Source organism: Mus caroli, unplaced genomic scaffold, assembly GCF_978045245.1.
Source record: "Mus caroli unplaced genomic scaffold, Mus_caroli_1 scaffold_15, whole genome shotgun sequence".
Taxonomy (NCBI): Eukaryota; Metazoa; Chordata; class Mammalia; order Rodentia; family Muridae; genus Mus; species Mus caroli.
This window is the reverse complement of record NW_028227270.1, coordinates 51,856,919-51,880,042: the sequence shown is the minus strand read 5'-3', so window position 1 is coordinate 51,880,042 and position 23,124 is coordinate 51,856,919. Positions and strand designations below refer to the sequence as shown.

Genomic DNA, 23,124 nt, shown 5'->3' with positions numbered 1-23,124 from the left:
TGGGTAAAACCCCGCCCACACAGGGAGCCACGCCCTCTCGGGGGGCGCCTTAGCCTAGAGCCCCGCCCCTCAGAGCCCCTCCCGATCTTGGAGCGCTACACACATTGGCTGAGAGCTCCTTTGGCTCGCGAAAAGTTTAGCCGGAGCTCCGCCCCCTCAGCTCCACAGCGGAGCACCAGAGCCTCGCGTCACCCACAAAGTCCCGCCTACACAGCAAAGACCCCGCCTCTTCGCTCGAAACTGACTCTCGCTCCGCCCCGCCCAACTTGCAACCACGCCCCTCCACAGTCTAACCCGGACAGCGACAGATCGGCCAGCACTCCATGACTCTCTGCGCACGCGCTACGATCAGATCGTCCATGCAGGTGCCTGAGTCTCTGTGTAAGACGGGGAGATTCACGCTCAGTGGCGTTTAAGGTTGTTTTGAGGAAACACGTTCTCTATAGGAATACCACCCTTTTATCGCGTGAGTTCTCGGCCGGAGCATGTTGTGTCTTTCAGGCATATTTTTGACTGCCCCTGCTAGGACCCAGCCGCGGGGTCCTCGGGATGCAGCCGGAAGTGCAGCGTGCGTGCGGCTTGGTGGGTCGCTGTGTGCGCTCCGCGTGTGCAGCCGCGTGGGCCATGGGGCGGCGGGCGCGGGGCCGGCGGTTCCAGCAGCCGCCGCAGCCTGAGGGCGAGGAAGACGGCAGCGACGGCGGCAGAAAGCGCGGCCAGGCGGTAGGCGCGGGAACGAGAGGGGTGCCCGGTGGGCTCGCGCGTGCGGAGCTTGCTCGTGGGCCGGGTTCGCGGGTGTCGGTCGGAGCTTGCTCACCTGTCGCTTTCCTGGCAGGGCTGGGAAGGTGGCTATCCCGAGATCGTAAAGGAGAACAAGCTCTTCGAGCACTACTATCAGGAACTCAAGATCGTGCCGGAGGGAGAATGGGACCAATTCATGGAGTCACTCCGAGAACCTCTCCCAGCCACACTGAGAATCACTGGGTACAAAAGGTACATTTGCTGTGTCTTTTCTGAGGTGTGGACTTGGGGGCTGTAGTGCACAGGAACGTCTTCGGTGGGACATTAGAATATGAATAGAAAACGCAACCCGGGAAAGACTTGGGTCCTGTGGGGGACCGTCCGAGCAGAAGGAATCTTTGCCTCTCCTGTACGTCAATGCACGTTATCCGCAAGACTCGTGGCAAATAAAAAAAAAATGAAGCTGTGACGAAATGCAGTATTGCTTTACCTTATTTGTAAGGTGTGTCTAACACAACAGTGAACTGGAGGGAGTTAGAAAATGGATGGTGTTGCTTTCTTAGATGTTAACAGGGCCTAGGTGTTAAAAAGTCTGCATGCACACCCCGGAGCGCTTATGGAACGTCTTCTCAGAACTGGTTTTACCTTAAAACACTTGCAATCTTAAAGTTATTAAATCTTACCAACTCACCTTCTTAGATGACTGTGAAACTTGCTTGTTTTTTTTTTTTTTCCATAGCCATGCCAAAGAGATTCTCCACTGCTTGAAGAACAAGTACTTTAAGGAGTTGGAGGACCTGGAAGTAGATGGACAGAAAGTTGAAGTTCCACAACCACTAAGCTGGTGGGTACAGAATGCTTCCTCGTGCTGGGTGTTTCTTAGATCCCCAACCCCCTTCAATGCACTTCTTGGCTCTAAAGTCACTGTCGGCTTAAAGAGCTTGGTTGTACTTGACTTTTCTTTTCTTATAAAGATTTACGTGTTTATTATATATAAGTACACTGTATTCAGACACACCAGAAGGCATTACAGAACTCATTACAGATGGTTGTGGGCCACCATGTGGTTGCTGGGAAGGACCTATGGGAGGGAGAGCAGACAGTGCTCTTAACTGCTGAGCTGTGTATCTAGCCCCCTGGATGTATTTTTCAAGCATCTGTTTGTCTGTTTTCCGAGACAGGATTTCTGGGTGTTCTGAAACCTGTAGACAAAGTTAGTCTCAAACTCAGATCCACCTGCGTCTGCTGGGTGGATTAAATCCATGTACCAGCATCATCTGCCTTTTTAGATTTATATATGTATGTATATGAGTACAGGGAGGCTGTCTTCAGACACATCAGAAGAGGGCACTGGATCCCATTACCATGTGGTTGCTGAGAATTGAACGCAGGACCTCTGGTCTGGAAGAGCAGCCAGTGCTCTTAACCACTGAGACATCTCCCCAGCCCCCATCATCTGCCTCTTTTCAAGCATCTTAATGTTCTTTTCTGTAGTGCTTTTATCAACATGAGGTTGGGGTATACGTGTTCATCAGTGACTCGCAGTTAATTGAGTTAATGACTTTGGTTAATTGGTTTTGGGTCCAGCTTCCTCCTTGATGTTCCTGAGTTGCTTCTTGAACTTCTTTTTACAATGACCAGTTTTCCACATCCTAATTTCAGAGTAGAAGGGAAGACAAGCTCTGCTTGCCAGTCTCATCACAGGTTGCTATGGCTTGTGTGCCAGTGTTTCCCAGTGCAACCTGCCTGTAGGCTCACATTCAGTCAGTCTTCCCCTGTATCCAGCATCCAGGCACTCCCGCTCCCATGACAGCCCTTTTATTACCTGTGATCCCTGGCTCTGAAGGTGTAGGATTTCATGTTCAATACCTGAAATGCTTAGTAACAGCTCAGATGCTCCACACCCTGAGTGAACTTAAGGAAGCTTTTAATTATGGTTTCATATTTAAGATTTTTAGGTAAAATTTTCACAAAAGAAAAATATTTTAAGCAGTTGCTATATAAAGGTGAATTTAGTGAGTCTTTTCCGATAACTATGGGTTTTGATTTTTTTTTATGATTTTTCATTTTGAGGCAGGGTCTTATTATTTAATCATGGCTGGTCTGGAAGTTTCTATGTAGAACAGGCTGACTTCGAACTCAGAGAGACTGTCCCCTCTTCTTTTGAGATTGAAGGCCTATGCTACCATGTCTGCATTTTAACTATTGGTATATTGATGTTGTCTTTTGTTTTTAGGTAATCTTTTGTGTTTTTTTTTAATCATGGAATATCGCTTGCCATTTTTCACTGGCTATTTGGGTTTTCAGTATCCTTCCTTACCATGTTAAGCACAGCAGGTCCGTTTAAATGAGTCCTGGATGTCAGACACTAAAAGCAGTGTGCAGAAGATTTCTCCAATATCACACTAGGACTCCAGACTGGTGGCGTCCATGGAATTGCCTCTGGTGAAGCAGAATTACTATTTCAGTTGTTTTTAATTGTCTGGTGCATCAAAGATTGGTTAAAAAAGAGAGTGGAAGAGTGCTGTGTGTAACAACCACAGAAAATTTCTTTTTCATAATTTAGATGGAAATTGACAGAAGTATCTTAGTGCACAATGGTTGAGCAGGGTCTAACAACTATTTTTCTGTGTCACGTCCAAGTTTCAAGTTTGTCACTTTGGGTCTGTTTTCCAGTCAGCCTGATTTCATTTTCCCATTTGTTACCATGGCTACAGAGATACACAGAACCTCTGTGACTTGTTACAGGAATTCATTGTCCTGTCTCAGGTGTAACAGTCAGTGCCAACGTAGAGATTAATTACTGTCCGACCTGCTTAGTTTGATGCTGGGTTGAGTAGGCTTGGTGAGCAGGGTGTCGTGAGTCACACCAAAGCCCTCGTTCCTGCATGTAGATGAATAGGTACAGGCCAGGTGTAGATAATACCTGTCCCAATCACTGACTTCACAAAGAAGGAATGTCCTCAGAGTGACACAAATGACAGGAGACTTCATTCTTCAGTCTGCATAGCTGATAACAGTCTTGTTAAAACTGAGTGCATTTGTGGTTTCCAAGAATGGGAAGGGGGTGTGGGGTTGGGTTTTGTACGTAAGCTCTTTTGTTGCCTTATAGAATTGCTTTTACAGACATACAAAATAGACTAACAAAATCATAATCAGGAATCTGTCAAGCGTGTAACTGCCTGCTACTCATGCCTTATTGTATGAAAATGGTCAACATCTTCCATCTCTAGGTACCCTGAAGAACTTGCCTGGCACACAAACTTAAGTCGGAAAATCTTGAGGAAGTCCCCATTGTTGGCAAAGTTTCATCAGTTCCTGGTCAGCGAGACTGAGTCTGTAAGTGGGTTCTGTGAGTGCCCTGGGGCCTGAACACGGTGCTGTGATTGCACTGGCACCGTGCTTCCCACCTGGAGAGTGGCGTGGTGAGGAGACACTGGCCTTAGTTTCCTGTGATTGACTAGGCTTACCTGTCTCTGTTGTCAGCTTGTCTGACTGCCTTCTCTTGGTGGATTCACATGGCTGTCGAATCTGAGTGTAGGACCAGGCTGTCACTCATAGTACTTCTGTACAATCTCCTCCTTTTTTCTTCTTAGATGTGTGTTCACTTGAACTGTCATACATCCAAGATTTTAAGGCCACTATGGAAGTTATCTAGTTTACTTGTAATGGCACTATTAATGTCACACTTTATCTTACTGTGTCTTGCTGATTGTATTTTTCCTATATTGAACCTTTACCAATGCTGCCAAAAACATGTAGCCGAGTGTAGCTGTTATTCTCGTAGGTGCAGACCTTCTGGGTTGGTTTGAGCAACTTCAGTCACTGGACTGTCCCAGTACAGCTGCTGCCCATTCATGTGGACCTGGAGAAGTGCACACTCTATAGCTTTCCTTTTCTTATTCACCTCTTTCTGATGAAGTGAATGGTTTTGTGCTACTAGATAAAGTGGGCTTCCTGTTCACCAAGCTTTAGAAATGCTGTGCTTCCCTAGTTACTGATGCCATTACCAATTTGAAAGTTGGGTCTGGCTCAGTTTCAGTTACTCGCTGTTTTTTACCACTATGGCTTTCTGTGCAAATAGGTAAAGGACACAAGTTTGCTTGACTTTCCCTCGCTGGAAACTAAGCATTGAAAGCTGCCACATCCTTGTCTGTCCTCGGCTCTGCTCAGTTCCTTATCTAGGTTGGTGGTAGAGTAAGAGGTTAGCAAAACATTAGGGAGCATCCAGTTTGTGCTTTGAATAGAGCACAGGCTGGGTGGTGACCAGTGCAGTAGGCAGCTAGGTGGTGATGGAGACCCAAGTTGTGAGGGAAGGTGACTGTTACAGGAACTAGGCAGTGGGAGCTGTGCAGCCAAGCAGAGCTGGCTTCATTAGCTCTGCAGAGTTTTGGAGGCAGAGACACATTAATAAACTGGAAGCTTACGTCGGTGTGCCTAGGTGAGTGGATCAAGGTTTAGGTAGGTGCCACAGAATCACTGCTGATGAGAAACTCAAGGCAGAGAATAACGGGTGAAAGGTCAAGTCTGGGTGTCAGGGCTGACTGTCATAGGCCTGACTTGTCATGTGTCAAATGCCTGACAAGTGGTTCAGGTTGAGAAGCAGGTATCTTGTGAGAAGCCCACATGTCCCCATTATTGGTAGGTTATGACAGAGGCAGTACTGCCCTGCTGTCCCCTGTCCCCACCTGAACGGGTCTTATCTGCCAGCTCTCGTTCCCTGGCTCTGGTGAAAACAACAGGAGGGTGTTGTGTTGATTAGTTAGTTGCCAAAAGATAAAGATAGCTGATGTCTGGTTTCTGCAAGTAGTTGCTTAGCTCTGGGAAGTGGACATGGAGGGTTCCTGGTAGAGGAGATGTGAGGAAGAAGGGTTATTGCTCAGTGATCACTTTCTTTCCTGCACTGGGTTTTGGCTCCTGGCTGCCTGCTCTGATAGCTGACCATCCTTGAGGACACTCACCCGACCCCCGTGTTTAAGAGGAACAAGACTGTGGTACTAACCCCCAGTATCATACCTGACCTTCTAACCTGATGCTAGTGGGTTGTTCTCAATTATCTTTAGATAGCAAGCAACTATCGATTGATATAAACTCTCCTCTCACTGAACATTTTGTGATAGTAGAGATTTGCTTATTCTTTGTAAGATCATGTGGGCTTTTCCTGTCACACTCCATACATTGCTGATTTGAAATGCTGTTTTTCTTATTGTTGCTGCTTTTTTTCTCCTCAAGGGAAACATCAGCCGCCAGGAGGCTGTCAGCATGATCCCCCCACTGCTGCTCAACGTGGAGCCGCACCATAAGGTAGTGTACCGCGTAGAGGACTGGGGGGTAGGTAGGTATTGGCAGTGTGTCCACTCTGCTGAAACCTTTTACAGTATTAGCCTATCCCCTTAGGATTTTTGCTTTTGCAGTTTTGTCTTATCTTACAATACACATAGTTGCACATAACTTTCTCCACTCTTCAAGGTTTTTTACTGTAATAAGTTAACTATACAGATAGCCTTGAGTGATCCTTGTCTAAACCACCTTGGCTCTGTGGTGCTCAGTAGTGCCAAGCACTGTTCTGTGATATCAGTAACCTGATGGCTTGCCTGTGCCTACATGATCCTCTGAGTATGCATCCCATCACTGCATTTTCCAGATGAGGAAGAAGAAGTGCAGTGGGCCCACACTTTGGAGTTGACACTTGCTGTCATGTCATGCTGGGCCACTTGTAACTCCACAGTTCCCAGCAGCACTCTGTCCTCAGCCATGTGTACACCATGCCTCTGAGCAGGGAACATTCTCCATCGGATAGAAGTTTAGGTTAGGTCTTGGTATGCAAGTTAGTGTATTAGAACAACTCACAAGGCGGTTTGAGGTCAAATGCAGAGTGTTAAAGCTTTTCATAAGTGATACATGTATGTTTGTTTGCTTGTTTTATAGATCTTAGACATGTGTGCAGCCCCTGGATCCAAGACCACACAGTTAATTGAAATGTTGCATGCAGACATGAGTGTGCCCTTTCCAGGTAATCACTGCGGGGCAGGGAAGCTACTTTGGGTTGTGGTCAAGGAGAAGTCCTCCCCTTTCCTGCTTCCTGGGCAGTGCCTGCTCCTATAACTGTGAACTGATGGTAGCACACTGATGATGAGTTCTCAGACCAGCACAGTCAGACTATGAGAGATTCCTATGTCTGTCTGTAATAGAAAACGGGCCTGCACATAGTACAGACTTGTGTTTGAACTTGAGTAGGTGAGAAGCAGTTACATGATGTTCTTGGTTATTGCTGTTAGTCCCTTCCATTCAGATCCCCCACCTTCAAGGAGGTTGGAGCGGCATTGGATGCCCTGTGAAGTGGGATGTGATGGGCAGTGTTGTGGGGAGGCTGCAGGATGCTCATGAGGTGGCAGACATTTCTGCAGGTTTCCTGTCTTTCTTGAGAGTGGGGAGCAGGATTTCCAGTGTTGGTCAGGTCAGCTTTGGTCTGTCCTGTTTGTTGGCTTCAGCAGCTGCCCAAGTCCCAGTTCTGGCAGGAACAGTTTCTTCTCTGTATTCCTGATGTCTTGTGTCCCTCGCTGTTCTGAAGCATGGTCCTGGTTGTAAATGTTGTTAGCATATTCTGCCTTTTGTGGTAGAGTATGGGAGGAGCTAGAAATGAGCAGGACCATCACCTGGGAACCATCCTGGGGTGGTTCTGAGCTTGGGTGTCATGTTCCACAACCAGATGATGGGCTTAGGTGACAAGACCCTACCCCAGGCCACATATCCATTCTAGAGCAGAGCTCTGACACATGGGCAGGGTTTTAACTCCGTCAGGTTTTATGTGCCTTTCTGCCTACACCTCCCCCATAATTAATAGTATTCATAGGAAAGCTATTGGCACAGGAGTTGGTACAAAGTCAATAGCTGCTAACAGATGAGTCTTGAGGTTTTGAGGGTTCGGGTGCCTATAAAATGCACACGCCGACAGTCAGTCAGCTCCTTTTCCCTTTTTTTTTTTTTTTTCTTTATTTTCTTTTTTTTTTCCCCCTGAGACAGGGTTTCTCTGTGTAGCCCTGGCTGACCTGGAACTCACTCTGTAGATCAGGCTGGCCTTGAACTCAGAAATCTGCCTGCCTCTACCTCCTGAGTGCTGGGATTAAAGACGCCCAGCCCCTTTTCCCTTTCTATAAAGTCTTGTTCTGAGCCTTGACGTCTTGCAGAGCTTTCCTCCTCACCTGCCGACCCAGGGGTTCTGGTTGTGTGTTTCAGGGGATGAGTCTGCTTCTGCTGCATCTCTCCTGACTACAATTTTATGTTCCTAGAGGGATTTGTAATCGCAAATGACGTGGACAACAAGCGCTGCTATCTGCTCGTCCATCAGGCCAAAAGGTTGAGCAGTCCCTGCATCATGGTGGTAAACCATGACGCATCCAGCATACCTAGACTTACAGTAGATGTGGACGGAAGGAAAGAGATTCTCTTCTATGATCGAATTTTATGTGATGTCCCTTGCAGGTATTTACATTATTAAAAGGCAGAATGCCCAAAATCTTATTAGGAAATCCAATTACATATGGATTAGATTAAATGAAGTACCACATGACCACAATGGTGCACACGGTTACTGTGGCCAGGGGGATGGAGGAGGATATTAACAAAAAGACAGACTTGAGGGAGTTGTGAAACAGTTCGGCATGGTGTTGGGTATAGAACAGTCATAACAGCCCTAGAAGATGGAACACGAACACACACACACACACACACACATACACCCCTCCCTTAAGAATTCTTTTAAGAGTTGAAACCTTTGTGAAACTCATTTTAACTGTGTACTGATACTTCAATTTTAATGGCATAAATGTTAGAGAATTAGACTTTATTTGCAGAAACATTCTATGAATTGACTGAATAGCTGTCTTGAAAGGAAAGACCCTATGCTGTAATTGACATCAGTTCAGAGGTGGTGAAACCCAAGCGTTGATGCCTGAACAGAGTGGATTGGTGGAAACTCCAGCTCAGTCTGCCGGAGGGAACCTAGCAAAGTATCTAGGACAACTCTTTGAGAGGATGCCATTCTTAAACATTTACTGCTTATGTAGAACTTAGTTTGATTTGTAGCTGATAGTACTGAGTGTGGCTGAGTTCAAACACATGGAAATTTGATACTTTAGAATAGCGTGAAACTTAAAAGCATGGACTACTTTAACAGCATGGTAAGTAAAACTTATAATGTTCTGTATGAAGCATCAGAAGTACATGAGTCATGAATTCTCTTCTTATTTCCTTAGTTATAATATTAACTGATTAACCGTGAGGGTCTCATGTTTTCTACCCATATGGTCTTATAAAATATTTTTTTTTTTCTGAAAATAAGTTGACTTTACAAACTCTTGATTATAGGCTGAAGAAATCCCAGAAATTATGGTAGAGCTTCTACCATCTGAGCCCTATCATCCAGCCAGAGTGTCATTTTAAAGTAGAGATCATATATCAGGAGTTTCCTATCTTGTGGAACTGTTCCTGAAGTATCTGGAAATGAAGCTTTGTGAAGTCTTGAGGTAGAACAGGAGCAAACCCTGGAGGGCTGGGTAGATGAAACAGGACATCTGAAGTCTATCCTGTAAAGTGTACTTTGTAATAATTTTTATCAAATCAGAGAAGAAAGTGAGAAATATTTAACACATAGAAAAAAGTGTAGAAGGATTAAATTGGCTTGAGTGGATGATTACTGTGGCAAAACCTTTGCTAATATAATACTGATTTTTTTTAATGTCTTATTAACCATGTTTCTAAGTAGCATTTATACAAGGGCCTAATTCCTGGATATACAGATTAACTTTGCTGGTATAGTCTGAATATCCTTAATTTGAAATGTAAAGTTCTCCAAAAGTCAAAGCATTTTGAATCCTTGGCAGATCTCCAAGAGAACAATTTCACACCCTAACTTGTGACAAGTCACAACCAAAGCACTGCTTATTCAGAGAGGCACGTCATTATCTTCAGCCTGTGTGTATACGGTATATACAGAGCAAATGTGTTTGTGTTTAGAATTGACTCTCATTCTCACATCCTCTGCAAAGACACCCAGCACTTGTCTGCAGCAGAACACTGTGGATCTGGCCACATGTACCCAACACTTCTCCATGGAAGCAGTCTCTTGAGAATCAAATGAGGTTTTCTGTTCCTGTTCCTTGCTTTCTGGATTTGAATGTAAAGTGTAGTTTTCTGGAAGCTGAAGTAGAAAGTCTCCTGTGAGGATGGAGTTGCTTTAGTCAGTGTTTGTAATACCTGCTTTGCAGTTCAGCTTGGGTATGACCTGGGTAGGGCTCACTTGTTAAATATCTTCTTTCCAGTGGCGATGGCACAATGAGAAAAAACATTGATGTCTGGAAGAAATGGACAACCTTAAACAGCTTGCAGCTCCATGGGTGAGTGAATTGCTTAGACTGAGACAGGCAGACTTCAAGATGCATGGCTCCCTGGTAGACCATTTCCTGGTGTGCCCCAGGTGCCTCATGAGAGTTTGCCCACTACAAGTTATGTTAAAGCAGTGCTTCTCAGCCTGGGGGTCACAGTGCTTTTAGGATTCATGTTTACAGCATGATTCATAACTGTAACAATAGTACACTTATTAAGTCACAACAAAATAATTTTATGAGCCGGGCGTGGGCGCACACCTTTAATCCCAGCACTCGGGAGGCAGAGGCAGGCGGATTTCTGAGTTCGAGGCCAGCCTGGTCTACAAAGTGAGTTCCAGGACAGCCGGCAGGGGCTATACAGAGAAACCCTGTCTTAATAAAAAAAAAAAAAAAAAAAAAATTATAGTTGGGGTTCACCAAAATATGAGGAGCTATATTAAAGGGTTGCAGCATTAGGACGGTTTAAAACAATTGCCTTAAAAGTCTTATTTAAGTAAGGGTAGTAACTTTGAGCTGGCCTGGTGACACATTCTTTTGGTCCCAGCACTTAGGCAGAGGCAGGCAGATCTTTTGAGTTCAAGGCCAGCCTGGTCTACAAAGTGAGTTCAAGTGAGAATCTCTGTCTTGACAAATCAAATAAATAAGAAAATAAGTAAGGCATAGTAACAGCTACTTTTTATGCTGTTATGATGCACATTTATCTGCCTTCTATGCCCATTTCACTGTGGACTTCTCATGGTAGCGTCTGTCCATGGTTTGTGCGAGGCAGTATTGGTGTGTGGCGTACTTATTCTTCCTGTTGTTTATGTTTTCCTTGAGCATGTATATGTGCACACTTGTGTGTGCCTGGTGCCTATGGAGGTCAGAAAACTACAGTTTTGGATGTTCACAAGCCACCATGTGGGTGGTGGGAGCCAAACCCAGGTCCTCAGTACATGCTCATAACTGCTGAGTCATCTTTCCAGACCCTCCCTCCCTTGATGGCGTTCTCTATGGCTCTTTCTATAGAGCTTTGGTGTTCATTTTTTCTTTTAACATGAAAAGCACAAGCTCTTCAGTAAGTGGGCTAGTATACTAGTATAAACTGACTACAAATAATTTAGCAAGTACTTTGTTTATTAAATATTACTGGTTTTATAAAATGGAGGAAAGGTTTTATATTTTTCCCAGGAAAACTACATAATTCAATAAATTTGGAGATTTTTTAGTAGAGAAATTCTCCAAATACGTTATACTTTTTTTTGTTAAACTGTTGGGAAACAGAACAGAAAAAAAAAAAGATGTTGGAACAAACATACAGCTTATATAAGATTACATTAAATTCACTTGCAACCCTGAGAGGTGTTTGCTTTGTTTTTATTATAAAAGTGCCATAAAAATCATGTTTGTAACGGAGTAAGTAGGTGTTCTGTGGCCTCTGTTCAGGGGCTGATATGTTAACCTGAGATCTACCTTTAGCCTCCAGCTTCGGATTGCAACTCGAGGTGCTGAGCAGCTGGCGGAAGGTGGCAGGATGGTGTATTCCACATGTTCCTTGAACCCCGTGGAGGATGAAGCAGTGATAGCAGCTCTGCTAGAGAAGAGTGAAGGTGAGCATGCGTGCAGCCAGTCCTTAAAGAGTGGACAGTGAGCAGGCAGCTGGGGAGAGGGAGGACAGGTATTCACCATTTGCATGAATGTTTAACCCAACACCTGTAACTCTTTAAAGTGAGATGTTGTACTTTTAAAAAAGGGGGGGGGGGTGGCTTCTGGGATGTGATTGACTTAGTTTGTGAATTACTTGGAACCTGAAAGCTTGGGGACAAAGCTGTGCTCATTTTTCTCTAATAACAAAATGATTATTTGTAACTATGCCAGACCCTTATACATTGATTGTGTAAGAGTTTAATGGGGTAGAATAATCCCCACTGAGCATCTTGCCTGTAAGTGTTCAGAGCAGGATGCTTGGCTAATTGATGCTGCACAGCTTTCAGTATGGTCCTCAGTTCCTTATCCTGCAAGACTGACCTTGAAGCTCTGTGTCTCCTGCTGCCACCATTCAGCTTTTGTCTCTGGAATTGTCACTCTAGGTCACTGCCTTGTTTGCAGCAGTGCAAGTTTCCGTCAGGGTTTTATTCCATGTGTAAGCTGAGCGTTACCCAGCTGTCTGTACAGTTCCTCAGTGGGTGGGCACTTGGATCTCTCTTGTGACCTCCTGTGAACCTGGGGCTGTGGATGTGAACGTGGTGTTAAGGTTTCTTGGCCTGCTTTCCACACTTTGGGATGTGCATCTGGAAGGGGAGTCTTCCTGTGTTAAGGATTTACCAGGCTGATCTTTGCAGTGATGTCAGTCTGTTCCAGTTTCACAAGGTCCCAGTTTCAACATGTTCTTGGCTGACCTGTACTTGTTAGTACCCGTCCCACTGCTGTAAAGTCCTAGACACTGAGTTACACTGAGACATCAGACAGGCAGCATTTTCTAACAGTATTCCAAAACAGCATTTTCACAATGCTTTTAAAGTGCTTCACTTTCAGCCTTTTGCTGCAGAGTTAGCTTTCCACCACTAACTTAACCTATATTGGAGGTTTTAAAAAGTTGTCAGTAGGTTTTTTCCATGTTTTGATATCACAGTCCACCAGAGTGCCATCCTCACAAGCGATGTGGAAGTTAAACATAACATGGAAAGTTCACTCACATTTCCTGTGGCTCAGCACCCACCAACTGCCATGGGTGCATTAGGTGTGCCTAGCCCTGGCTGGTCTGCGCTGTGCAGTCAGCCCTCAGCTGGGTTCTTTGGGTTGACATTTGATGTGTTATATTGGATTCTTAACTTTAGCCTTAATAAAGATGAGATTTTGGAACAATTATTTTGCACGAGGAGAAGGAAATTATCATGATGTCATACCCACAGACACTCTCTGCCAAGTGATAAGAATTGAACTTGACCAGATTTATGCCTGTGTTAGCTGACGTTCAGGGATGGGAGGATTCTGATAGCTAGGAGGATGGCGTAGTCCCACAGCTCTGAAAAGCAGGCGGTGTACTTAGCATTGGCAGCCAGTTCCTATCTCTGAAGCCAACTAGAGGACTTGTGCTGTCAGTCTCAGGGAGAGGGAGGCAGAGGGGCTCAGTTAAGCCCAGCTTGAGGCTCACAGGAATCCCTTTTTCCAAAAGCCTGGGTTGAGGATGTAGTTGAGTGACAGTAGCTGGGGTTGATCCTTAGCAGAGCCCTCTGAAGGTGGTTGTAGTAGTAGGAGCTGAGGGAGTCACACGGTCTCTCTGCTGGTGCTTTTTATTGATATTAAACATGGCTTAGGTTTCTTGGTGAGCAGTTCCCTCGACTAGAGTAGGTGTTAATGCCGGTAAACTCACCAGAAACACAGGCTTGATGGTGACAGGAGCCGTCCTTCTGTATCAGGCCTGGCATTTAGTCTTAGTCACAAGCTTTAAACAGAAAATGGAGCAACAAAGAGTGCATAGAGTACTTAGGTGTGGGGAAATCAGGGACTACTGGATGCTCAGAGCTGACACGCTGCAGTCGAGAACTGGAGGAAAGATGGCTCCCAGCCATGGACGCTGAAGAAGGGGTGAGCTCCTTCCTGACCTGGGAAGAGTTTTGCTCCTTGATGCAGACAGTGGCCCAGTGCTGGAAAGAACTGGTGTCTACACTTCGTGTCTGCTTTCAAGGAGGGAGAATCTTTATCTATCTATCTATCTATCTATCTATCTATCTATCTATTTATGGTTTTTTTGAGACAGGGTTTCTCTGTGTAGCCCTAACTGTCCTGGAACTCACTCTGTAGACCAGGCTGGCTTCTAACTCAGAAATCCGACTGCTTCTGTCTCCCAAGTGCTGGGATTAAAGGCGTGCGCCACCTCGCCCGGCCAGGAGGGAGATAAGAGCAGAGCAGAGCTCTATGGAAGGCTCCCTAGCAAAGGTGCCTTTAGGGCCGTTTGACTTGCTTACAGTTACTTGCTTTCCCTTCACCTCTCCAAGGGACTTGGATGTTTTCCTCAAGTCTGTTTTGGTAGCTGGTGTACAGCTTCTTACCATGTCACTGTTGTAGACCACAGGACTAGAACATGTTCACAGCTGCCCTGGAAAACTTTTATAATTGAACATAATTTCTGGGGTGTTTGTTAGACCAAAAGGTATGAAGACACAGTTCACCTAACCAATGTGTGTGCAGAGCATACCTGACTGAATCCTAGCTGTGGGGGCAAACCAGCAGTAACTGTAGTTAATGCTTACAGCTTCAGTGTAACCATATTATCTGTGTATTTTAGCAGCTTTGTTAAGTTTTAACTTGTGTTTTGAAAGTAGTTAAAAGACTTTTCGTAAACTCACTTAGCTGAGTCTGTCACCACAGTTCAGTTTGAGGCCATTTTTGCACCTCAAGCAGGTTCTTTATACCCACTGGCTTTCACTCTCTGTCCACTCTAAGCTGCTTTTTGTCTATGAACTTACCTTCTCTGGACATTCTTAGGAGTGGAGCCGTGTTCAGGACAGTGGTGGCGCACATCTTTAATCCCAGCACTTAGGAGGCAGAGTCAGGTGGATTTCTGAGTTTGAGTACAGCCAGGGCTACACAGAGAAACCCTGTCTCGAAAAGAAAGAGTGGAGCCGCAACGTGTGTACTTTGACGAATGCACTTTTGGGGTTTCTTTGAATGGGCACAATATATAAGCCTTTGGGGTTCTTGTTTTTTTGTTTTGTATGTTCCTAGGAGCTCTTGAGCTTGCTGATGTGTCTGCTGAGTTGCCAGGACTGAAGTGGATGCCTGGAGTCTCACAGTGGAAGGTAATCTTGTGATGGGGACTTTATTTCTAAGGACTGGGGACACTTTGAAAGAGCCACAAACATTGGGAAACATTTGTGTTTGGGCATTGTGAATCAGTGTGTCACATGGTTGTACAGTATGGATTCCACTTGCAGATTCTATTTAAGGACAAATGCTATAATTGCATGTGGTTGCTTTTCTTCTTTTGTTCCCCGTATGGAACCTGGCTTTGCTCTCACGCACATAAATATGACCTTGATACCTTTTTTTTTTAATGTGTGTGGTTTGCAGTTCAACTTTGGTTTATAAATCAAAATAGTTTCCCCTTGTCTTTCCCACACAAAATCGTCTGAGATTTGTTTTAAAAACAATGAAAACCGAGTCCGTGGGTGTGATGGCATTGCTCCTGGACTTGGGGGTGGATGTGTATCCAGCCGCCTTACCCTGGGTACCGGTGTGCTCCTCACTGGGGTGCTGCTGCTCCTTCCTTTGGACAGGTCATGACTAGAGACGGGCAGTGGTTTGCAGACTGGCATGAGGTTCCCCAGGGCAGGCATACACAAATCCGGCCTACCATGTTCCCACCAACGGACCTGGAGAAGCTACAGGCAATGCATCTAGAGCGATGGTAAGTTTGTGAGCTGTGGAGTCGATGGGGTTGCTGTCCTTTGTTTGTGAGTACCAGTGTTTACAAGTACTGGTATTGTGTCCAGTTTCAGTTAGTACTTTGGAAACTGCCATGTGCCTTCCGTCCTTTCTTCATTTATGTGTGGTAACTGTACAGCACTCTTGCTTCATTCTGATAGCTCCATAAATGCCTGTAGTGTGCCTTGATGATGTGCATCTCCCCATCCCTGTGTCGCCCTGTGTCATCCCTCCTTACCTTCCCCTCTGACGACTTTGCAGTGAAGATATGCTGCTCTTCTGGGAGTAGCACTGAGTGCAGTAAGGGCAGAACAGACCTCAGCAGACTCAGTTTTGGATCATTTGCGTGCTTTGTGCATTTATACTGTTGTAGCCTTCGAATCCTGCCCCATCATCAGAATACTGGAGGGTTCTTTGTGGCAGTATTGGTCAAGAAAGCACCAATGCCGTGGAACAAACGTCAGCCCAAGGTAAGTGTTAACAGAAGACAAGACCTGTAAGAGTTAATTCATTTCAAATGCAGAGCCAAGTGAAGGTTTTGAAAGCTGAGGGTGTTACGAAACTCTGAGCTTAAAGAAAGGGGGCTTCATTTGAATTTCAGATTTTACAAAACATAGGCATTCCTCAAAAAGAGACAGTGAGAAAGGATGTATTTGGGGCCATGTTCTGTCTCTGTCTATCCCCAACTACTTAGCAGCAGTTGAAAGGACATGAGGTTGATGGTGGCAGGACTCTGTCTGGACTCTGAGCCTGGAGTCCTCTGACGTTTCCTGCCCTGCACCATGAGGTTCCTTCTGCCCACTGTGAGTTCTGCTCTGGAGTAAGACACCCCTCCTATCTGTAAGCCATCATTACCTCCATGCCACAAGCTGTTAGAGCCAAATCCTAGTCACAGCAACAGCCTCAAGAGACATCTCAAAAAGGCCACTGTCTACAGTATCCACTGCCTCTGAAAAGACAGCACAGCTATGTCTGGCTTTCACTGTGAGTGGTGTCCACCTCTGCATGACTAACTAGTAAGATACTACCTCATAGGAGTGTGTCTCTAGCAGGCCATGTTATTCACTCACACACAGGCCCGGCCAGACACCTGAAACTGGTCAGAGTGAAAGAGGCATGCTAACATGGAACCCAGCAAATGACACAAAATACTTTAAAAAGTAAGACAGTAAAATGGAAGAGAGGCTAAAGCCCTGTTAAAACAGCCTGAAGCCAGAAGGCACCTCAAGTATATGTCATTCTACGGCATACTTATAACAGCCTCAGAACGATTGCCACCAGCTCAGCCACTAGCTGTAGGTACAGAGCACAGGAAGTGCCACTGTTACACTCTTAAGATACATCACACCCAGAGCATGCTCTGCTGGGGCTGGAGGCAGAGCACATTCTTAGCATATGCAAGGACTCTAGTTTCAACATCCACTCCAAATAACTTAATGCTTGCCGCTGTTAAAACACATTGTAAGAGAACACAAGGTACCCTGATATTAAACTTCCAGCGACCACTTAGAAAAGAAACAGTATTTCAAACACACTGCCATAAGTAAAACGTATTAGTGAAGTTAATTTTACCTTTTTTTTTTAAGTACACTACTAGAAAATGTACACTGCCATATGGCTGGCATCCTACCTCTACCAGAAGACTACAGCTCTAAGCTTTACTCCCAAGGAGTTTGGACTCCAGAGTTAGGTCTCAACTAGAAGCTGGACTGGTAGTTACCCTGAGCCACCAGTGGCCAGGGGAGGATGAGGTCCTTGAGAAAACAGTTCTTTTCTGTTTTTTTAAGCTGAGCAGCCTTAGTCTTAATCCAAGATGACCTTGAAATGCACAATTCCTGGCCACATTTTATAACCACAGAAGGGTTTGTGTGGTAGGCAAGTGTGCTAGAATATGACTTGCTTCTGCTCTGAGCCAGTTAGTTGTATATCATGATTGCCTCAGTTCCTGAGGCCCTGTGTGTGTGTGTGTGCTCCTCCTAATTACACCCTGGAACAGTTTCCATAGCCCTCTTTTGTTAAGATGTCTATCAGTTATGGGCCCAAGCCTAACTCTGTAGGACTCATGTGCCTTACCCAGAGCGGACACAGGGTTACCAAGAGCAGGCAGGCTCTACAAGCCCCTGGGATGTTCTTTGTGAAGCTATTGGAGAGTCAGCTCTGAATTGAACAATGCCTGCAGATTCCATTTAAAGAGCAAATTTCAAAGGCAATGTTTTTTAAAAAGAATGTTTATCTTTCAATGCTTTAAAAAAAATAAAAGTGGTTGACAGGAACATGGTAGTCTTAATTTCTTTACAGTGGTGCGAAGTGTGTTGCTTTTGTGTGAAAATGAATTTGTTCCCTTCAACAGGTCCAGAGTAAATCTGCAGAAGCCAGAGAACCCAGGGTATCCAGCCATGTGGCTGCCACAGAGGGAAATCCCAGTGACCAGTCTGAGCTGGAAAGTCAGATGATAACTGGAGCTGGTGACTCAGAAACAGCTCACACCACTGAGAACACAGAGAGTAATGAGAAGAAAGATGGCGTGTGTGGGTGAGGAAGAAGGTGCCATCTGAGCAGAACTATCTGTTTGTTGTCTTCATAGCCCTCCTTGTTAAGCTATATGGGGTCCCAGAGCCTTAGCCATGGTGACTTTCAGGGGAATGAGGACACAGCACAACTTGTTTGTTATGTTCTGCAAGTTAGACCGCACTCACAGATGCTTCCAGCTCTACAGAACAGGGTTGAGTGAGTGCTGCAGGTATGGACTGCTCCTGCCACACTTGCTGACCACCTTACCACCTCCCTATTCTCTCCTCAGCCCTCCTCCATCAAAGAAAATGAAGTTGTTTGGATTTAAAGAAGATCCATTTGTATTCATTCCTGAAGATGATCCTTTGTTTCCACCTATTGAGTAAGGATCCTGCCATTTGAATCCCACTTTAGAAAGTTCATTGTAGCAAAACAAAAGCATTATCAATCTCATACAATTAGTACTTGGTACTTAGCTCTCTTCCTCCTGATCATGCATTAGAGCTGGGTAGTAATTGAGAGACCCCAGCCTTTATTAAGCTGAAAAAGGAAGAGCCACCTGGAGGTAAAGGCGACAGGAAGCACTGTCAACTGGGACCCAGTGTGGGTTTAGCTCACTCAGTATAACAGGCAGTGGCAGAGGCTCCTGGTCTGCTTTTATTTAGGAAATTGAGGGGCCAGTAGGAGTGGGAGTGGAATTGTCCTGCATAGGGAACACAGAAAAGCATACACTGTAAAAGCTTTAAGGTTTGGCCCAGGTTCGGAGTCTGGGCTTCTGGCCGTGGGGATAGCAGTTTGCAGAAGAGCAGCTCTTGTAACAGCCCTTTTCCTGGCTGTCCTCTGGGCACATCCTGCCTGTGCTTCAGGTGAGGCCAGGGGGCCAGCTGGGCTGTAAGCAGTGCTACTTTGTTGACAGGAAGTTTTATGCCTTGGATCCTTCATTCCCGAGGATGAATCTGTTAACCCGAACCACAGAAGGAAAGAAGCGGCAGCTTTATATGGTCTCCAAGGAGCTGAGGAATGTACTGCTGAACAATAGCGAGAAGATGAAGGTGGCTGGGGAGTGGGCGTGACTAAGCACAAGCAGGACCTTGCATACCCGTACTGCTTTCTCTTGGGAGGGGCGACTCCCAGAGTTTCCTCTTTGTTTTCTCCCTGGACAGTTTTCTCAGGTTTGCCAGCCTAGTGGCTGTGCTTACTAACAGTGCTGTCATGCCTTGTTCAGCTCTGTGGGCTTCTGGGCTGTCAGCAGTAACATGGGCCCTCTGTCTGGATGCATACATAATGTGTCCAACTTAGTCTGTGTTTAGTTGTTCAACTTTTCATTGTTGCCATGAGCCATGGGCATAGAAGCGATGGGAACTGTGCTTTGATTCTTGAGAACCTGTTCCAGAATAGGACCATTTTTCTTTCTGTCCATCCCTTTCTAAAGCTGCTCAGAGGCAGCCATACTGCCTATAGTGAAAGGGGCAGCAGTGAATGAGTATCCTTAATTCTTGTTAAATCTCATTTTTAACTTACAGGTCATTAACACTGGGATAAAAGTCTGGTGTCGAAATAACAGTGGTGAAGAATTCGATTGTGCGTTCCGTTTGGCACAGGAGGTAATTTAGAAAAGGGTTAATGTGAAATAGCCAGAGAGGAGCCTTCTGGTGTGCCACTCAAGTTCAGTATCTCAGAGGTATTGAGTTCCTCTGGGGCCTTGGTTTCTTTGGAGCCTTCAGTCATGTCATGAACCACACAAGACAGCCCTTTGTCCTTAAGGAATCATGGATCACAGTGCTCTTTCTTGGCTCTTACAGGGAATATATACATTGTATCCATTTATCAATTCAAGAATCATCACTGTGTCAATGGAAGACGTGAAGACACTGCTGACCCAGGAGAACCCATTCTTTAGAAAACTGAGCAGTGAGGCCTACAGTCAAGTCAAGGAACTCGGTGAGTAAAGGGATCCAAGACGCTGGCCAGCTTGTATTACTAACATGAGGACTGCAGATGACAGCTGCACACACTTCAGTCAGTCCTCTGCATGCCCCACACCCTCAGATTTGACCAGTCGTGGATTGAGGATAACTGAGAGGAAAAACAGTCCTATCTGGCAGGGGATAGGCTCAGTTGGCACAGGGTTCCTTCAGCATGCTCAGTCCTGCGTGAACTGTGCATGCCTGTAGTTCCAGCACTTACCAAGATCAGCGATTCAAAGGTCATGCTTGGCTACACAGCAAGTAATACGGAATAACAAGTGTTGCTAGAGCACCCGCAATCAGATAGAGTGCAGGATAATAACTGCTGACAGGACAGTCACTCCCAAAGGGATTTTAAGTCACTCAGAGATAACCTTTCAGAGACTGTGGTGGGCTTAGTGATGTGCAGTGCCATTTATGGTAAAGACCTGAGCCCTTTTGAGGGTTCTTTGCTTTGTCCCTCATGGAACCCCAACTTGTACTTGGCCTGACCCCTTAAGCTGAGCTGGCCCATCAGACCAGCAGTCTTGGTTGCACTGTCCTCTTACAACTCCCAAACTCCAGTGTTCGGTCTCTGTGGCGACATCTTCACCAAGTGTGTCCTGTTTGCTTTTCTTCTGTTTGTACCCTTACACATCTGTTGTGAGTGCAGCTCAGCCTGGGGTACCATCCGTTCTGTCTTTGTCTCCTGTACTCTCCTCGCCCTGGTGTGAGACACACCTGCCGAGTGCAGAGCACTCCTTTCAGCAGAGAAGGAGCAGGGACTTCACAGTTCTTTCTTTTAATTCTTTTTTTTTAATATGTATTTATTTATTTTTATTTTATGTATATGAGTACACTGGCTGTACAGATGGTTGTGAGCCACCATGTGGTTGCTGGGATTTGAACTAGGACTTTGACAGAACAGTCAGTGCTCTTACCTGCTGAGCCATCTCGCCAGCCCCTTTCTTTTAATTCTTCTGTGAAGGTTTATTTTACTTGAGGCATAGTGCACATGTAGAAGACAGAAGGCAACCTGCAGAGATTGGCTTCCTCTGCCCGCCCACATGGGTTCTGGATCTAACCTCATGCTCCAGTCTTCGGGCTTGGGCAGGAAGCACTTGGACCAGCTGAGCTGTCCCACTGGCCCTTACCCTGTATTGAGGTGATAGAGTATAGGATGATATTTCTCATGTTATTTTGTGCTGTAGCTAGTTGAGACTCTGTTTAACCTTGAATGTTGAGAACTGACCAGTTAACTCTCAACTTCATGCTTCCCCAGAGAGTGCTAAATACTACGCACTTATATACATACTTGCATATACACCATTCTCCCTCCCTCCCTCCCTCCCTCCCTCCCTCCCTCCCTCCCTCCCTCCTTCCTTCCTTCCTTCCTTCCTCTGTCATTTGGGCTCCCCTGTGATTTTCTACCACCTATATCCCTGAGACCAAAGAGCTCACTTACCCTTTTTGGAAACAGCACACACATCTGCTCAGTGGTTATGGTCACCAAGTGAAAACCTTGTCACATGTGTCTGTTTCTCTTTTTTTCCAGCAAAGGGAAGTGTTGTGCTGAAGTATGAGCCAGATTCTGCGTAAGTATGCGTGCCTCCATGTTAGATAAGTAGCTGTGCATGGCAGCTTATGGTGTAACCGCAGCACTTACTTGAAGGCTAGAGCAGGAGCCACAGCCTACAGGGGTTTTAGGGCCTTGGTCTTCTTTGGGGAGTTCTCAGCAGCAGAGGCACTAAGGGTAGCAGGCAGGGTCACAGCTCTGACCGCATACATGGAGGATGGGGCAGTGGGCACAGCACTTTTTCCAGAGGTTGTGTGTCGGTATCACGAGATGGTGGAATGAATAGCATGCTTAATGCTTACACGGGACTTCTTTTTTGGCAGGAATCCAGACACCCTCCAGTGCCCCATCGTGCTGTGTGGGTGGCGGGGAAAGGCCTCTATTCGAACTTTTGTGCCCAAAAATGAGCGACTTCATTATCTCAGGATGATGGGTCTGGAGGTATTGGGAGAAAAGAAGAAAGAGGGAGTCATTCTTACCAATGAGAGTGCTGCCAGCCCAGAGCAGCCTGAAGATGAGGAGGATGCCAAGCAGACAGCACAAGACCCCTGTGTCCCAGACTCCATCCCTGGCTGTGATGCAGCTGCAGCTGAGCCATCCCGGTGAAGGAGTCTCCACACACTGAATTGGTACCATCCGTTGTTGGAGATCAAACCTAGAATGTCCTTAGCCAGGGACCTGGAAATGAGTGGTGGCCACAGTCTGTGGAGAGCTGTGCTTTCTAACATTTAGGAGTCGCTTTTGCAGGGTGGATACATGTTTCTGCTGTTAAAGGCTAACACAGCCTTTGCAGAAGTTCAGATCCCTTGTCGGCCAATATTGACCTAGTCTTCTAAAACGATAGTAAAAATCTACAAGTCTTTGGGAAGCAGCTCTATCTATGCTTTAATACTTTCTGGACTGCACATCAGTGTGCTGTGTAGTCATGCTGACACTGAGGTCTCAGGTGACTTCTGTGCCTTTGTGATAAAGGGTGAGATAAGCCATCTCAGAGGGAAGGCTGGTGAATCATGACAGCAGTTTTGGGGACCGTTTGTGCTTACCCTGGAGTTGTTTTAAGTGGGGTGGAGATTGCTTGGGTCATGAAATAAAGAGCTTTTATGATCATGTATCTTGGCATGAGACTTGGATTTGCTTTTAGTTGGCTAATGGGAGAGAAAAGCCAGCCCTCTTGTGTCTCATACAGGACTTGGAGCTGGACTGTCAGCCGTGTTTCCCTCGCCCAGATTCTCATTCTCCCGGCAGAGTCCTTGCAGGAGCTCTTCCTTCCCTCTGTCTGTAATGCATTTTGTCTGCACAGTTGAACATCAGTTACACCTATGCTCTTCCGGCCTCCCTATATGTGCTCTGAGCTAAACACGGGCTACCTCTGGGAACTCAGCTGTGCCTTGCTCATAAACAATCAATCCAGCTGGATTTGATGACTGTTTATATGCCCTGGGGAGGGTCATAGGATCCTCACCTAAATGTCCAGCTGTGCCATTCCACAAGTTGTATGTAACTCTTCCTTGGGGAGGGACCGGAGGATACAGGCCAAAGAAGACCAGGGTGGGATTCCATC

At 45.8% G+C, this 23,124-nt stretch overlaps 1 protein-coding gene across 1 annotated transcript; it reads left to right on the top strand.

Moving 5' to 3' along the window:
- The first annotated feature begins 548 nt into the window (after positions 1 to 548).
- Positions 549 to 22,674, top strand: Nsun2 (NOP2/Sun RNA methyltransferase 2). The gene is made up of 19 exons (XM_021179798.2): positions 549 to 720; positions 833 to 990; positions 1,478 to 1,582; positions 3,972 to 4,077; positions 5,971 to 6,042; positions 6,667 to 6,751; positions 8,028 to 8,220; positions 10,059 to 10,133; positions 11,583 to 11,713; positions 14,832 to 14,905; positions 15,383 to 15,513; positions 15,904 to 16,000; positions 17,881 to 18,062; positions 18,331 to 18,423; positions 18,958 to 19,093; positions 19,565 to 19,645; positions 19,844 to 19,982; positions 21,543 to 21,582; positions 21,887 to 22,674. The coding sequence occupies exons 1-19, from the start codon at positions 550 to 552 to the stop codon at positions 22,167 to 22,169; spliced, it is 2,352 nt and encodes a 783-aa protein (XP_021035457.1). The 5' UTR covers position 549; the 3' UTR covers positions 22,170 to 22,674.
- Positions 22,675 to 23,124: the final 450 nt, after the last annotated feature.

Bases quoted from the DNA above. Each gene is read 5' to 3' on its own strand.
- Nsun2 (XM_021179798.2), top strand. From the start codon at position 550: ATGCAGCCGGAAGTGCAGCGTGCGTGCGGCTTGGTGGGTCGCTGTGTG. The intron at 6,043-6,666 runs GTAGTGTACCGC...CTTGTTTTATAG, and splicing joins ACGTGGAGCCGCACCATAAG to ATCTTAGACATGTGTGCAGC. The intron at 11,714-14,831 runs GTGAGCATGCGT...GTATGTTCCTAG, and splicing joins TCTGCTAGAGAAGAGTGAAG to GAGCTCTTGAGCTTGCTGAT.